The sequence below is a fragment of the Microplitis mediator genome, chromosome 8 (genome assembly GCF_029852145.1).
Source record: "Microplitis mediator isolate UGA2020A chromosome 8, iyMicMedi2.1, whole genome shotgun sequence".
Taxonomy (NCBI): Eukaryota; Metazoa; Arthropoda; class Insecta; order Hymenoptera; family Braconidae; genus Microplitis; species Microplitis mediator.
In genome coordinates, this window is record NC_079976.1 from 4,958,590 (window position 1) to 4,973,307 (window position 14,718).

Here is a 14,718-nt window from a genome sequence, read left to right on the forward strand (position 1 = left end):
CACACTGACAAAATCACATCACAACTCTTTTGTAATCATTTCAGAAACAACAGAAGCACCAGTCCATGATTATATACAACCTACAATACATGATACACCCATACACGAATACACTACTGATAGAACACAGCCACAGGTGGAATCAGATACTGAAGTTACTGAAGAATACACGACAACATTTAGGCGAGGTAGCAGAGACGACAATACGTCAGCTATTAAAACAAAGAAAACTATAATTAGAAAGAAGAAGCAATCAGAAGGTGAAAGTGATAATGTTGTTGTTATTGAAGAGGAATTAGATGATATTAAATCAAAATTGCCATCGATACCGAAGAAACAATTTATGCCGATTGAAGAAGTCACCGGGGTATTTGAGACTGACGAAACTATTCCTTCAGTGATTGAAGAAATCGAAGAAATTCCGGAAGAAACTAACGATACTGTGGGGACGATTAATGTAGTTGAGATTCAAGAGGATGACACAAACAAAAAGATAACAAAGAAGAAAGTTATAAGAAGAAATAGAAAAGGTCAAAAACTCATGACAGAAGAAACAACGGTTGAAGAAGACGGCAAAAGTCCAATAATAACTGAAGTACCGATATCCTTTGACGATGATCTCAGTGAGGTTGAAAAACCGACTGCGATTAGACCATACGAACCAGAACAGGAGAAAAATGAGGAAAAGCCTAAGAAAGCTGATCAACCAACAGAACGAGAGGAGACTCGGGAAGAAGTTACAATTACTGAAGAAGTAACCAAAACTGGTAAACCAAGAAAAATCATAAAAAAGAAAATTATAAGAAAAAGAGGACGAAAACTACAAGTGACAGAAGAGCAGACTATTGAAGAGGAAGGTAAGGCTCCAATTACAACTGTTGTTGCAAAACCAGAGGAAGAAATAGTTCCTGAGGAGACAACAGACAAGATACCAGAAATGGAGCGTGTTCGTCCGATTGAAGAGGTTCGTGAAGAAGTAACAGTTACTCAAGATACTACCAAGAATGGTAAGCCAAGAAAAATCACAAAGAAAAAAATAATTCGTAGGAAAGGTCAGAAACAACAAGTCACTGAAGAGCAGATTATTGAAGAAGAAGGCGAAGCACCCATAAAAACAGTAATTGCAAAACCTGAAGAAGATTTTGTCCCTGAAGAATCCACAGGCAGATTCCCTGCTATACAATATGAACGACCAACTGCGCGCGAAGAGATTCGTGAAGAAGTAACAGTTACTCAGGAAACCACCAAGACCGGTAAGCCAAGAAAAATCACAAAGAAGAAAATCATTCGAAGGAAAGGTCAAAGAGAGCAAGTTACAGAAGAACAAACGATTGAGGAAGAAGGTAAAGCGCCAGTTACAACTGTTGTTGCAAAACCAGAAGAAGAAATAATTCCTAAGGAGACAACAGATGTTATGCCCACAGTAGAGCGGGTTCGTCCGATTGAGCGTGAAGAGGTTCGTGAGGAAGTAACGGTTACTCAAGAAATCACCAAAACTGGTAAGCCACGTAAAATCACGAAGAAAAAAATCATTCGAAGAAAAGGTCAAAGAGAGCAAGTGACAGAAGAACAAACAATTGAAGAGGAAGGTAAGGCTCCAATAACAACTGTTATAGCAAAACCAGAGGAAGAAATAATTCCTGAGGAGACAACAGACGAGAAACCAGAAATAGAGCATGTTCGTCCAATTGAGCGTGAGGAGGTTCGTGAAGAAGTAACAGTTACTCAGGAAACCACCAAGACTGGTAAGCCAAGAAAAATCACAAAGAAGAAAATCATTCGAAGAAAAGGTCAAAGAGAGCAAGTTACAGAAGAACAAACGATTGAGGAAGAAGGTAAAGCGCCAGTTACAACTGTTGTTGCAAAACCAGAGGAAGAAATAATTCCTGAGGAGACAACAGACGTTATGCCCACAGTAGAGCGGGTTCGTCCCATTGAGCGTGAGGAGGATCGTGAAGAAGTAACAGTTACTCAAGAAACAACCAAGACTGGAAAACCGAGAAAAATCACTAAGAAGAAAATCATTCGAAGAAAAGGTCAAAGAGAGCAAGTTACAGAAGAACAAACAATTGAAGAGGAAGGTAAGGCTCCAATAACAACTGTTATCGCAAAACCAGAGGAAGAAATAATTCCTGAGGAGACAACAGACATTATTCCAGCAATAGAGCGTGTGCAGCCTATTGAACGCGATGAGGTTCGTGAAGAAGTAACAGTTACGCAAGAAACTACCAAGACTGGTAAGCCACGCAAAATCACAAAAAAGAAGATCATTCGCAGAAAAGGTCAAAGACAGCAAGTTATAGAAGAACAAACGATTGAGGAAGAAGGTAAAGCGCCAGTTACAACTGTTGTTGCAAAACCAGAAGAAGAAATAATTCCTGATGAGACAGCGGACATTATTCCAGCAATAGAGCATGTGCAGCCTATTGAACGCGAAGAGATTCGTGAAGAAGTAACAGTTACTCAAGAAACCACCAAGACTGGTAAGCCACGTAAAATCACCAAAAAGAAGATCATTCGCAGAAACGGTCAAAGACAGCAAGTTATAGAAGAACAAACGATTGAGGAAGAAGGTAAAGCGCCAGTTACAACTGTTGTTGCAAAACCAGAAGAAGAAATAATTCCTGATGAGACAGCGGACATTATTCCAGCAATAGAGCATGTGCAGCCTATTGAACGCGAAGAGATTCGTGAAGAAGTAACAGTTACTCAAGAAACTACCACGACTGGTAAGCCACGCAAAATCACAAAAAAGAAGATCATTCGCAGAAAAGGTCAAAGACAGCAAGTTACAGAAGAACAAACGATTGAGGAAGAAGGTAAAGCGCCAGTAACAACTGTTGTTGCAAAACCAGAAGAAGAAATAATTCCTGATGAGACAGCGGACAATATTCCAGCAATAGAGCATGTGCAGCCTATTGAACGCGAAGAGATTCGTGAACAAGTAACAGTTACTCAAGAAACCACCAAGACTGGTAAGCCACGTAAAATCACAAAAAAGAAGATCATTCGCAGAAAAGGTCAACGACAGCAAGTTACAGAAGAACAAACGATCGAGGAAGAAGGTAAAGCCCCAGTTACAACTGTTGTTGTAAAACCAGAAGAAGAAATAATTCCTAATGAGACAACAGACATTATTCCAGCAATAGAGCGTGTGCATCCTATTGAACGCGAAGAGGTTCGTGAAGAAGTAACAGTTACTCAAGAAACTACCAAGACTGGTAAGCCACGCAAAATCACAAAAAAGAAGATCATTCGCAGAAAAGGTCAAAGACAGCAAGTTACAGAAGAACAAACGATTGAGGAAGAAGGTAAAGCGCCAGTTACAACTGTTGTTGCAAAAGCCGAGGAAAAAATAATTCCTGATGAGACAGCGGACATTATTCCAGCAATAGAGCGTGTGCAGCCTATTGAACGCGAAGAGATTCGTGAAGAAGTAACAGTTACTCAAGAAACTACCAAGACTGGTAAGCCACGCAAAATCACAAAAAAGAAAATCATTCGCAGAAAAGGTCAAAGACAGCAAGTTACAGAAGAACAAACGATTGAGGAAGAAGGTAAAGCGCCAGTTACAACTGTTGTTGCAAAACCAGAAGAAGAAATAATTCCTGATGAGACAGCGGACAATATTCCAGCAATAGAGCATGTGCAGCCTATTGAACGCGAAGAGATTCGTGAACAAGTAACAGTTACTCAAGAAACCACCAAGACTGGTAAGCCACGTAAAATCACAAAAAAGAAGATCATTCGCAGAAAAGGTCAACGACAGCAAGTTACAGAAGAACAAACGATCGAGGAAGAAGGTAAAGCCCCAGTTACAACTGTTGTTGTAAAACCAGAAGAAGAAATAATTCCTAATGAGACAACAGACATTATTCCAGCAATAGAGCGTGTGCATCCTATTGAACGCGAAGAGGTTCGTGAAGAAGTAACAGTTACTCAAGAAACTACCAAGACTGGTAAGCCACGCAAAATCACAAAAAAGAAGATCATTCGCAGAAAAGGTCAAAGACAGCAAGTTACAGAAGAACAAACGATTGAGGAAGAAGGTAATGCGCCAGTTACAACTGTTGTTGCAAAAGCCGAGGAAAAAATAATTCCTGATGAGACAGCGGACATTATTCCAGCAATAGAGCGTGTGCAGCCTATTGAACGCGAAGAGATTCGTGAAGAAGTAACAGTTACTCAAGAAACTACCAAGACTGGTAAGCCACGCAAAATCACAAAAAAGAAAATCATTCGCAGAAAAGGTCAAAGACAGCAAGTTACAGAAGAACAAACGATTGAGGAAGAAGGTAAGGCTCCAATAACAACTGTTATAGCAAAACGAGAAGAAGAAATAATTCCTGAGGAGACAACAGACGTTATGCCCACAGTAGAGCGGGTTCGTCCCATTGAGCGTGAGGAGGTTCGTGAAGAAGTAACAGTTACTCAAGAAACCACCAAGACTGGTAAACCGAGAAAAATCACTAAGAAGAAAATCATTCGAAGAAAAGGTCAAAGAGAGCAAGTTACAGAAGAACAAACAATTGAAGAGGAAGGTAAGGCTCCAATAACAACTGTCATAGCAAAACCAGAGGAAGAAACAATTCCTGAGGAGACGGCGGACGTTATTCCAGCAATTGAGCGTGTTCGTCCAACTGAGCGTGAAGAGGTTCGTGAAGAAGTAACAGTTACTCAAGAAACCACCAAGACTGGAAAACCTAAAAAGGTAACAAAGAGAAGGATTATTCGGAAAACGGGTCAAAAACAACAAGTGTCAGAGGAGCAGACTATCGAAGAGGAAGGTAAAGCTCCGATAAAAACTGTAATTTCAAAACCCGAAGAAGATGTTGTGTTCGAAGAGACTACGGAGATCATACCTATAATTGAATACGTTAAGCCAACTGATCGTGAGGAAATCCGTGAAGAAGTTACAGTTACCGAAGAAGTAACGAGAACAGGAACACCAATGAAAGTAACTAAGAAAAAAACTATTCGAAAAAAGGGCAATAAACAACAGGTGACAGAAGAGCAAACGGTCGAAGAAGAAGGAAAACCACCACTTAAAATAATTCTTGTTAAACCAGAAGAAAATATTTTGCATGAAGATGCAATAACTCTTTTACCGGTATTGGAATATGACCAAGCAACCGAGGGCAAAGAAGTGCGAGAAGAGGTAATTATAACAGAAGTAAAGAGTATGACTGGCAAACCACGAAAAATCACGAAGAAAACGATCTTTCACAAAAAAGGTGAAAAACCAATTGTCACAGTTGAGCAAACTATTGAAGAGGAAGGTAAACTACCAATAGTTAATTCAATAACAAAATCATTAGAAAACGTTGCACTTGAAGAAAGTTCAAAACCTTTATTAGCCATTGATTATGAAAAACCTATCGAAAGCGTAGAACAACAAGAAATCATAACAGTTACTCAAGAAATCTCCAAGTCTGGTAAGCCTCGCAAAGTTATTAAGAAAAAAATAATACGCAAACAAGGAAACAAGCAACAAGTTACAGTTGAAAAGACCATTGAAGAAGAAGGTAAATCCCCTCTAACAAAAGTTATCGTGGAACCTGAAGAGGAAGTCGTATTCGATGAAACGACTGGACCACTTCCTGGTACACTTGATGAATCTACTGAAAAAGCAGAAGTTCGTGAAGTAGTCACAATCGTTGAAGATACGACTCAAACCGGCAAACCTCGACGAGTCGTTAAAAAAAAAGTAATACGTAGAAAGGGTATGAAACAACAAGTTACCGAAGAACGAACGATTGAAGAAGAAGGTAAAGCTTCTGTAACAAGAGTAATTGCTCAACCAGAAGAAGAAATTATTCTGGATGAGACTACTGAATCTCTTCCAGCCGTTGCTTTTGCGAGACTCGCTCATCCAGATGAAGTACGAGAGGAAGTGACTATCACTCAAGATACTACAGGAGAAGGCAAACCTCGTAAAGTTACTACAAAGAAAATTATTCGGCGTCGAGGTAAAAAGCAACAAGTTACTGAGGAAAAAATGATTGAAGAAGAAGGCAAAGCTCCGGTAGTTGCAGTCATAAAAAAACTAGAAGAAGAAATGATTCCAGATGAAACTTCTGAGCCTCTACCCGATGAAACATGTTGTACTGTCACTGTTACTGAAGAAAAAAGTCCTAAAGGTCATTCAGTTAGTATAACAAATAAGAGAATTGTTCGTAAACGTGGTAAAAGCCAACAAGTTGTTGTAGAAAAAACAACTAAAGAGGAAGGCAAACCTCCAATAACAGAAGTTATAACACTACCCGAAGAAGAGATTATTTCTGATGCAATTATACAGCCACTATCTGTTCCTCAATTCGGTGTGCTGTTAGACAGTGAAGAAGTTCGGGAAATAGTTACTGTTACCCAAGAAACTTCAAAGATCGGCAAACCCCGTAAAGTCATTAAGAAAAAGACAATCCGCAAGAAGGGCAAGAAACAACAAGTCACTGAAGAACAAACGATCGAAGAAGATGGTAAAGCTCCAGTAATCACAACAATCGTTCAACCGGAAGAAGAAATTATTTTGGAAGAAGTTACAAAGCCAATGCCACTTTCAGTTCATGACAAACTTATTGACATTATAGAAACTTCAGAAGTTTCAGCAGAAATTCCGGTAACCGAAATTATTATTACAGAACAACCTAAAAAAATTAAGAAAAAAAAGGTTCCAAAGAAAAACGAAACTGTTGAAGATCAAGCTTTAGCGCCTGCCGATGTTGAGATAGTAGAACATGACGAATCCCCTCAAGAAACTACAGAAATTTTACCAGAAAAAACACATGAAATAGTTACAGTAACTCACCAAAAAACAACTAAAGGCAAGCCTGTTAAAGTCACCAAGAAAAAAATTATTCGCAAGAAAGGTAATAAGCAACAGGTAATAGAAGAAAAAATAATTGAAGAAAAAGATAAAGCTCCTGTGACCAAATTTATTGTTGAACCGGAAGAAGAAATTATCTATGATCGTACAACTGAACTGATTCCTACTTCAGAAACAGCCGAACCAGTAGAAAATGAAGAAATCCAAGAAATAATGTCAGTTTCTATCGAAACTGCAGATACCGGTAAGCCAAGAAAGATCACGAAGAAAAAAGTAATTCGTAAGAAGGGTAAGAAACAACAGGTTACCGTAGAAAAAGTGATTGAAGAAGAAGGAAAAGCTCCAGTGAGAGAATCTACTGTTGAACCTGAGGAGGAAATAATTTCTGAAGATTTTGCTGCACCACTGCCAGTTTTTGCCCATGAAATTTCAACAGAAAAAGAAGAAATTCATGAAGTGGTTACAGTTACAACAGAATGGACTAAATTTGGTAAGCCCAAGAAGATAACAGAGAAAAGAACAATACGTAAGAAAGGTAAGAAGCAACAAATTACTGAAGAAAAAACTGTCGAACAGAAAGGAAAATCACCGGTGAAAACAGTTACTGTTTTACCAGAAGAAGAAATTATTTCTGAAGAAAGTACTTTACCATTGTCTACTACCGTGCATGTCCGGCCTTCTGATCGTGAAGAAGTCCGCCAAGAAGTCACTGTTTCAGAAGTAACTACTGAAGAAGGCAAGCCTCGTAAAATAACTAGGAAGAGAGTTATCACTAAAAGAGGTAAAAGAATTCAAACTTCAGAAGAAAGAGTTATTGAAGAAGAAGGTAAAGCTCCAGTATCTGACGTTATTACCGGTCCAGTTGAGGAAATAATTTCTGATGAAACTCTTGAACCGCTTGCTTTTATCGAATTTGAACAACCTATCACGATTGAAGAAATTGAAGAACCTGTTACAGTTACTGAAGAAGTAGTTCTTGAGGATAAGACTAATGAAAGTCCGAAGAAAAAAGATAAGAAACGTCCGAAGGCTGATAGAAAACCAATTGAAGTTTCAGAATCAATTATTCCGTCAGATGAAATTCCGGAAGAAATTGATTCAGGTGTAGAATCTGTTGAAGCAACTGAGAGCGAAGAAACACGAGAGCTCGTAACAATTGTTGAAGAAACAACAATGACTGGAAAGCCTCGGCGTGTTATCAAGAAAAAAATAATCCGTAAGAAAGGTAAAAAACAACAGATAACAGAAGAAAAAACTATTGAAGAGGACGGAAAAGTTCCAGTTACAGAAATAGTTGAACAACCAGTAGAGGAAATTGTGTTAGAAACTATTGAAACTCTTTCCGAAGAAAATATACAGCCGATCGAAGAAGAAATTTATGAAGTCGTTACAGTCTCCGAAGAAACAACAAAGCGAGGCAGACCTAAAAAAGTAACTAAGAAGATAATAATTAAGAAAAAAGGTGCAAAACAGCAGGTAACTGAAAAGCAAATTATTGAAGAAGAAGGCAAGGCTCCAGTGACAGAAATTACTGTTCAACCAGAAGAAGAAATTATCTCTGATGAAACAACTCAATTACTTCCTGATATTGATTATAGTAAACCAACTGAAATCGAAGAAATACGCGAAATAGTAACAGTTACTGAAGAAACGACTAAAACAGGTAAACCTAGAAAAGTTATTAAGAAAAAAACTATCCGTAAGAAGGGTCAAAAACAACAAATAACTGCGGAAACAATAACTGAGGAAGAAGGCAAAGCTCCAACAGTGACAGTAGAAACACAACCGGAAGAAGAAATAATCTCGGAAATAGTAACTATGCCGATGCCTGAAGAAATCTCTCAAATTATTTCTGTCATTGACGATGTAACTCCTGAAGGTAAACCTCGGCGAGTCATTAAGAAAAAGAGAATTCGTAAGAAAGGCAATAAACAACAAATTATTGAGGAAAAGACGGTTGAAGAAGAAGGACAAACCCCTGTTACTGAAGTCACTGTTGAACCGGTGGAAGAAATCGTTGTTGATGAAACTTTTGAAGCTCCTCGAACTGAAAAATCTAAAAAACTGAAATCAAAAAAGAAGCCTACAGAAGAAAAGAAGATTCCAGAAGACATCAAAACATTAAAAGATCAATTAAAACCACTGAAAATGAAGGTTGAAGTACAGGATTCGAAGCCAACGAAACTAGAGATTACTTCTCCACAACCATTATTTGCAAAATTAAAATTAAGAAAAGCTCCGATTCTCAAATCAAAAGATAAGAAAGATAAGTTCCCGAAAATTCTTCTTCGCAGTAGGATCAACTTCTTTGACTACCCCCCGTTGTTGCAGCATCCAAAAATTACTTTGTTAAAGCCACAGTTTGTTCAAACTGGTGTGCTGTCACGAAACATTGAGGAAGCTATTAAACTTAAAAAGAAGAAGATGAAAAAATTCAAGCCACATGATTACGATCAGGAAGCACTCGAAAAATTAGATCTTGAATTCGATGAATCAAAGAAGCCTCTTGAACAGCCAGAGAATTTGGAGCCTTATAAACGTAAACCTAAATCTGATAAGCCTGAAAAACAACCATCAGAGAAATTGAAAATGGGGAAAGGCAAGCCACGACCTGAGAATGAAGAGCAAGAAAGCGTTACGTTGAAGAAAATTCCGAAAAAAGATGGCAAAGAGGAAGTTGAAGTGAAAGTTAAACCTGAAGATAAAAGGAAACGTAGCGAAAGTAAACAACCTACTGAAGAAACAGGAAGTCCAAAAGATCTTGAATTCAAGCCTTATGATATTGAACCATCTAGAGCAGATTTAGAAAAGAGAGAACCACTTGAAGAGGAAGAAATTCCAGGAACTTCTTCTGCAAAAGACGATAAGAGAAAACCAAAACGTAAACCTAAAAAACCTGATCAAGAATCTGAAAAGATTGACATTGTCCCAGGCAAACCGAAGCCTCAAGATGAAGAAAATATTCCTGACTTAAAATTGAAATACAAACAAGGTCCTAAACCTGAAGACCAACCTGAAAAAATTGCATTGAAACCTTGGAAAAAATCGAAAACATCAGAAGATGAAAAGAAACCAGTTGACGACGGTTTGACATTTACGCCATATGATCAAAAACATGAAGAAGTTCCTGATGAAATTGAAACAGTAACAACTCAGGAGATTGTAGATACTCCTTCGATGAAGCCAAAGAAAATTACTAAAAAACGTATTACAAAAAAGAAAGGCAAGCAGCAGCAGGTCACTGAGGTAACTACAGTTGAAGAAGAAGGAAAAATACCCGTTTGTTCCATTACTGAGTATCCTGTTGAGGAAGTGATATTTGATGAAATAACTCCTGTTGAATCAGAAGCGTTGGTTCCTACAGTCCATGACGAAGTTCGTGAACAAGTGACAGTTTCTGAGATCACAACTGAAGAGGGTACGCCACAGAAAGTAACAAAAAAACGTACAGTGAAACGGCGTGGTAAGAAACAGCAGGTTGTTGAAGAGAAAATAATTGAAGAAGAAGGTAAACAACCAATTACTCTACTCACGGAAACAATCAATGAGGAAGTTATTGGTGAAGATACTTATCAAACTATTGATGCTGTCGAAGAACTAACACCAATCGTAACTGAAGAAACTACTGAACAAGTTACGGTAACTGAAATAATTTCTGCTGGAGGTGTTCCTCAAAAAGTAACTAAAAAGAAGACAACAAAGAAAAAGGGTACCAAGCAAAATGTGAGAGAAGAAGTGACTATTGAGGAAGTTGATAAGACCCCAAGGTTAAAAATAACTGAAACAATACTAGAAGACGTTTCAAGTTTGCCTGACGAAGAAAGAATTGAACCGAAAGTTATTGAAGATGTTACTGATGATGTACAAGTCACGGAGACTGTAACAAAGAAAGGAAAGCCTAAGAAATTCACAAAGAAGAAGACAGTAAAGAGAAGAGGATCTGTGAAAGAAGTTTTTGAACAAATTGTGGTCGAAGAACAAGGTAAAGCTCCAGTGACTTTAATGATCGGAGAACCTACTGAAGAAACTGTTAGTGATGAAGAAGCTATTGAATTTTTGACTACACTTGAAGGACCAGTTCCAGTTGAAGAGATATTGGAACAAGTCATTGTCTCAGAAGAAATAACGACAAAAGGTAAACCGAAGACGACAGTTACGAAACGTATCACTAAAAAAGCTGGAAAGAAACAACAGGTTATTGAAACGAGTGTTATTGAAGAGGAAGGCAAAGCGCCTGTGACGAACGTAATAGAAGAACCTGTAGAAGAAATTCTGGTTGATGAAGTTACCCAAATATTACCATCTACTGAAGAAGTAGTGCCTTCTGAAGTTGAAGAAGTAAAGGAACAAGTTATTGTTAGTGAAGAGATTACTGACGAGGGAATACCAAAGAAGATTATTAAGAAACGAATAACCAAACGAAAGGGTAGAAAACAGAAAGTTATTGAAGAAATCACAACCAAAGAAGGCGATCAATCTCCTGTGGTAGAAACTATTGAACATCCAGATGAAGAAGTTATATTTGAAGAGACAATGAAACCGTTTGAAGATGACAGAGATGAATATAAAGTGGATATAATTCCAATTACTGAAACAAAAGTAGTTGAGGAAATTAGTTCATTTGGTAAGCCTAAAAAGACAACCAAGAAACGAAAAGTTGTGAAAAAACCAGATGAAGAGGCAAAAATTATTGAAGAAACTACAATCGAAGAAGAAGGAAAAGCTCCGATTCAAATTATCGAAGAAATACCTATAGAGGAAATTGAAAAGGAGAAGTTGAAAAAACCGAAGAAACCGAAAAAACTAAAAACTATGACATCAGAAAAGGTTGAAGATTTAGAGACTTTGAAGGAAGAATTAAAGCCTCAGTTACTTAAACGCGTTGATAAGAATAAATTACAGAAACCGAAGATTGAAGAACCTGAAAAACCACAGTTCGGCTTAATAAAGTTAAAGAAAGCTCCTGTTGTTAAGCGAAAAGATGGTAAAAAAGATAAATTTCCGAAAATTCTGCTTCGTAGTCGAATACAGTTCTTGGAATGGCCACCGAGTGAGAGAACGCCAAAAATCAGTTTCATAGAACCAAATGAAGTTAAGAATGGAATTCTATCTCACAATATTGAAGAAGCTTTGAAGTTAAAGAAACCTAAACGGAAGAAGGGAAAATCTCAAGATGTTGATGAAACGGTATTGGAAAAACTTGATACTGAGTTTGAAGAATTAAAGAAAGTTCCTTTGGAAGTAGTTGAAGATAAATCGAGTTACCAACGAAAACCTAAAAAAGAGAAGCCTGAAGCTGAAGAAGTCAAGAAATTAAAGATGGGTAAAGGAAACGTACCTAAAGATGAAGAAGATCGCGAACAAGTGAGTCTCAAAAAGATTCCAAAGAAAGTTGATGAAAAGGCTGAAGAAGAAAAACCGGAAATTCCAAAAAAGCAAAAGAAAGAGAAAAAAGAAGGTATTCCTAAAGATGAAGATCAACCAGATTTTCTTTCATTTAAACCTCATGAAATCGATCACGAGAAGCCAGAATTAGAGGATCGAGAGGTACCGGTTGAAGTAGATAACGAAGAATCGATCCCAGAAGAAGATATAAAGAAAAAACCTAAAAGGAGTACAAAAAAACCTGTCCAAGAAGTAGAAAAAATTGAAATTAAACCTGGTGTTCCTAAGGAAGATCAACCTGACGAGAGTCCAAACATAAATCGAAAACCTAAACAAGGACCTAAGCCTGAAGAACAGCAGACAGAAATAAAACTCAAGCCTTGGAAAAAACCAAAAGATGAAGAAACAGAAGAAGAAAGGCCAGATGATGAAATCGAATTCATTCCAACCGATATTGTTAATACCGTTATTACGGAAGAAATAGAACAAGTTTCTGGCAAAAAACCTAAAAAGATAACAAAGAAAAAAATTATTCGAATAAAGAAGGACAAGAAACCTGAAATTACTGAAGAAGTAACAGTTGAAGAGGAAGGGGAAGCACCAGTTGTAACAGTTTCATCTATTTCTAGTGAAGAAAAAATTCCGGAAGAAATTACTATAGACTTCAAAGTTACTGACCAGCAAGTTCAGCCGATAGTTGTTGAAGAGACACGTGAGGAAGTAGAAGTAACTGAAGTTGTTTCAGAAGAAGGTAAGCCAAAAAAACTAACCAAGAAACGCAAAACAACTAAAAAAGGGGATCAAGCAAAGGTTGTTGAAGAAGTGCTCGTTGAAGAAGAAGGCAAAGAACCTGAACAAACAGTCATCGAGTATGATCTTCCTAAAGATAAAACTGAAGTAACAAAATTGCTTAAGAAAAAATCGAAAAAACCATTGAAACCTGATGAAGTACCGACTGAAGAAGTGAAAGATGCAGAGAAACCCGTGCTGCATAAAATAAAAAGAGGAAATCAGAAGCCTACGACTCTGGAAATAAAAGAACCTGAAGTCCCTTTGTTTGCTCAGGTTAAGTTAAAGAAAGCACAACCTGTTCGCAAACCCAAAGAAGAAGTCAAGAAAGATAAATTTCCAAAAATTTTATTGCGAAGCAGAATTACAGATCATGAGTGGCCACCAACTATCAGATATCCAACATTATCGACTATTGAACCCAATTACGTTCAATCTGGAATTCTTTCTCGTAATATAGAAGAAGCTTTGAAAATAAAAAAAAGTAAACGTAAAATGCCTAAGCAGAGTGATAAGGAATTGGTAGATTTAGAAAAACTGGATAAGGAATTCGAGGAAATCAAAAAAGTTCCGTTGGAAAAAGTTGAAGATACAGTGCCATATGAAAGGAAACCAAAGCCTGAAAAACCTAAACCTGAAGTGCCTGAAAAATTGAAGATCGGTAAAGGAAAAGTAAAACCAAAAGAAGAAGAAGAAGAACCAGAAAAGGTTCAGTTAAAAAAGATACCGGAAAAAAAACCCACAGAACAAAAAGAAGATAAACCCGAAAAGAAAAAGAAATCTCCTGAGGATAAAGTAAAACAACTGAAAGATGGAAAAACGTATCCTGAGCTTTCACCTTTTGAGCCTTATGACATTCCTGACAGTACTGTTGAACTTGAAGAATTGGAAAAACCAGAACTCGAAGATGGAGACAAACCAGACGATGGTAAACCTGAGAAAAAACCAAGAAAACAGAAAAAAACGAAACCAACACCAGAAATCGAATCTATTCCAATAGTTCCTGGCGTTCCTAAGCCTCAACCAGAAGAGGATCATCCTGATGTCAAATTTAGAATTCCTGAAAAACCGAAACCTGACGAGAAGCCAGAAGAAGTAAAGCTTGAACCCTGGAAAAAACCTGACGATAAACCTGAAGAAGAAAAAGATCAAGATGATACAATTAAATTTGTCCCACGTGACACTGAAGAAGTGATTCAAACAGTCGTTACCGAAGAAATAGATAAAGTTCCAGGTAAAAAACCAAAGAAGATTACGAAGAAAAGGATCACTAAAAAACGTGGCAATGAAAAGCCCGTCGTAACTGAAGAAGTCACGCTCGAAGAAGAAGATGAGCTTCCGGTGACAACCGTTACCTTCGAAGATATTCCTGAAGACCAGCTTGAAGATCTCCAACTCAAGATACTCGACAAACCGGAAACACCGACACCTAAAATTGTCGAAGAAATTTGTGAAGAAGTGACAGTTACCACTGTCCAAACTGAAGAAGGTAAACCGAAGAAAATTCGGCGTAAGAAGATAACTAGAAAAATTGGTGACGAAGAGAAAGTTACTGAAGTAGTAACTGTCGAAGAGGATGGTAAAAAACCGGTAACAAGTATAACTGAAACATTCGAAGACACGACACAAGTACACACAAAACCTAAACACAAACAGCCCACAAAACCAAACGATGTCAAGTCGAGTCCAGAAGGTGAGCCTTACTTGTCACATTTTACTTA

The 14,718-nt window shown here is 37.6% G+C and overlaps 1 protein-coding gene and 1 long non-coding RNA gene across 11 annotated transcripts in view; one reads left to right on the forward strand and one right to left on the reverse strand.

The window, feature by feature from the left end:
• Window positions 1-14,718, forward strand: part of LOC130673769 (titin) — an 86,915-nt gene that overhangs the window by 55,513 nt on the left and 16,684 nt on the right. For 8 of the 10 annotated variants that reach the window (XM_057478952.1, XM_057478953.1, XM_057478954.1 and 5 more), the window contains one exon: window positions 45-14,690. The exons of the other annotated variants lie outside the window; for them this stretch is intronic. In XM_057478952.1, the coding sequence (XP_057334935.1) occupies window positions 45-14,690 (14,646 nt within the window). The remainder of the gene's footprint in view (window positions 1-44; window positions 14,691-14,718) is intronic. 10 annotated transcript variants of the gene reach the window in all.
• The window catches only part of LOC130673774 (uncharacterized), a 108,620-nt gene that overhangs the window by 18,049 nt on the left and 75,853 nt on the right, over window positions 1-14,718 (reverse strand). The window lies entirely within an intron of this gene.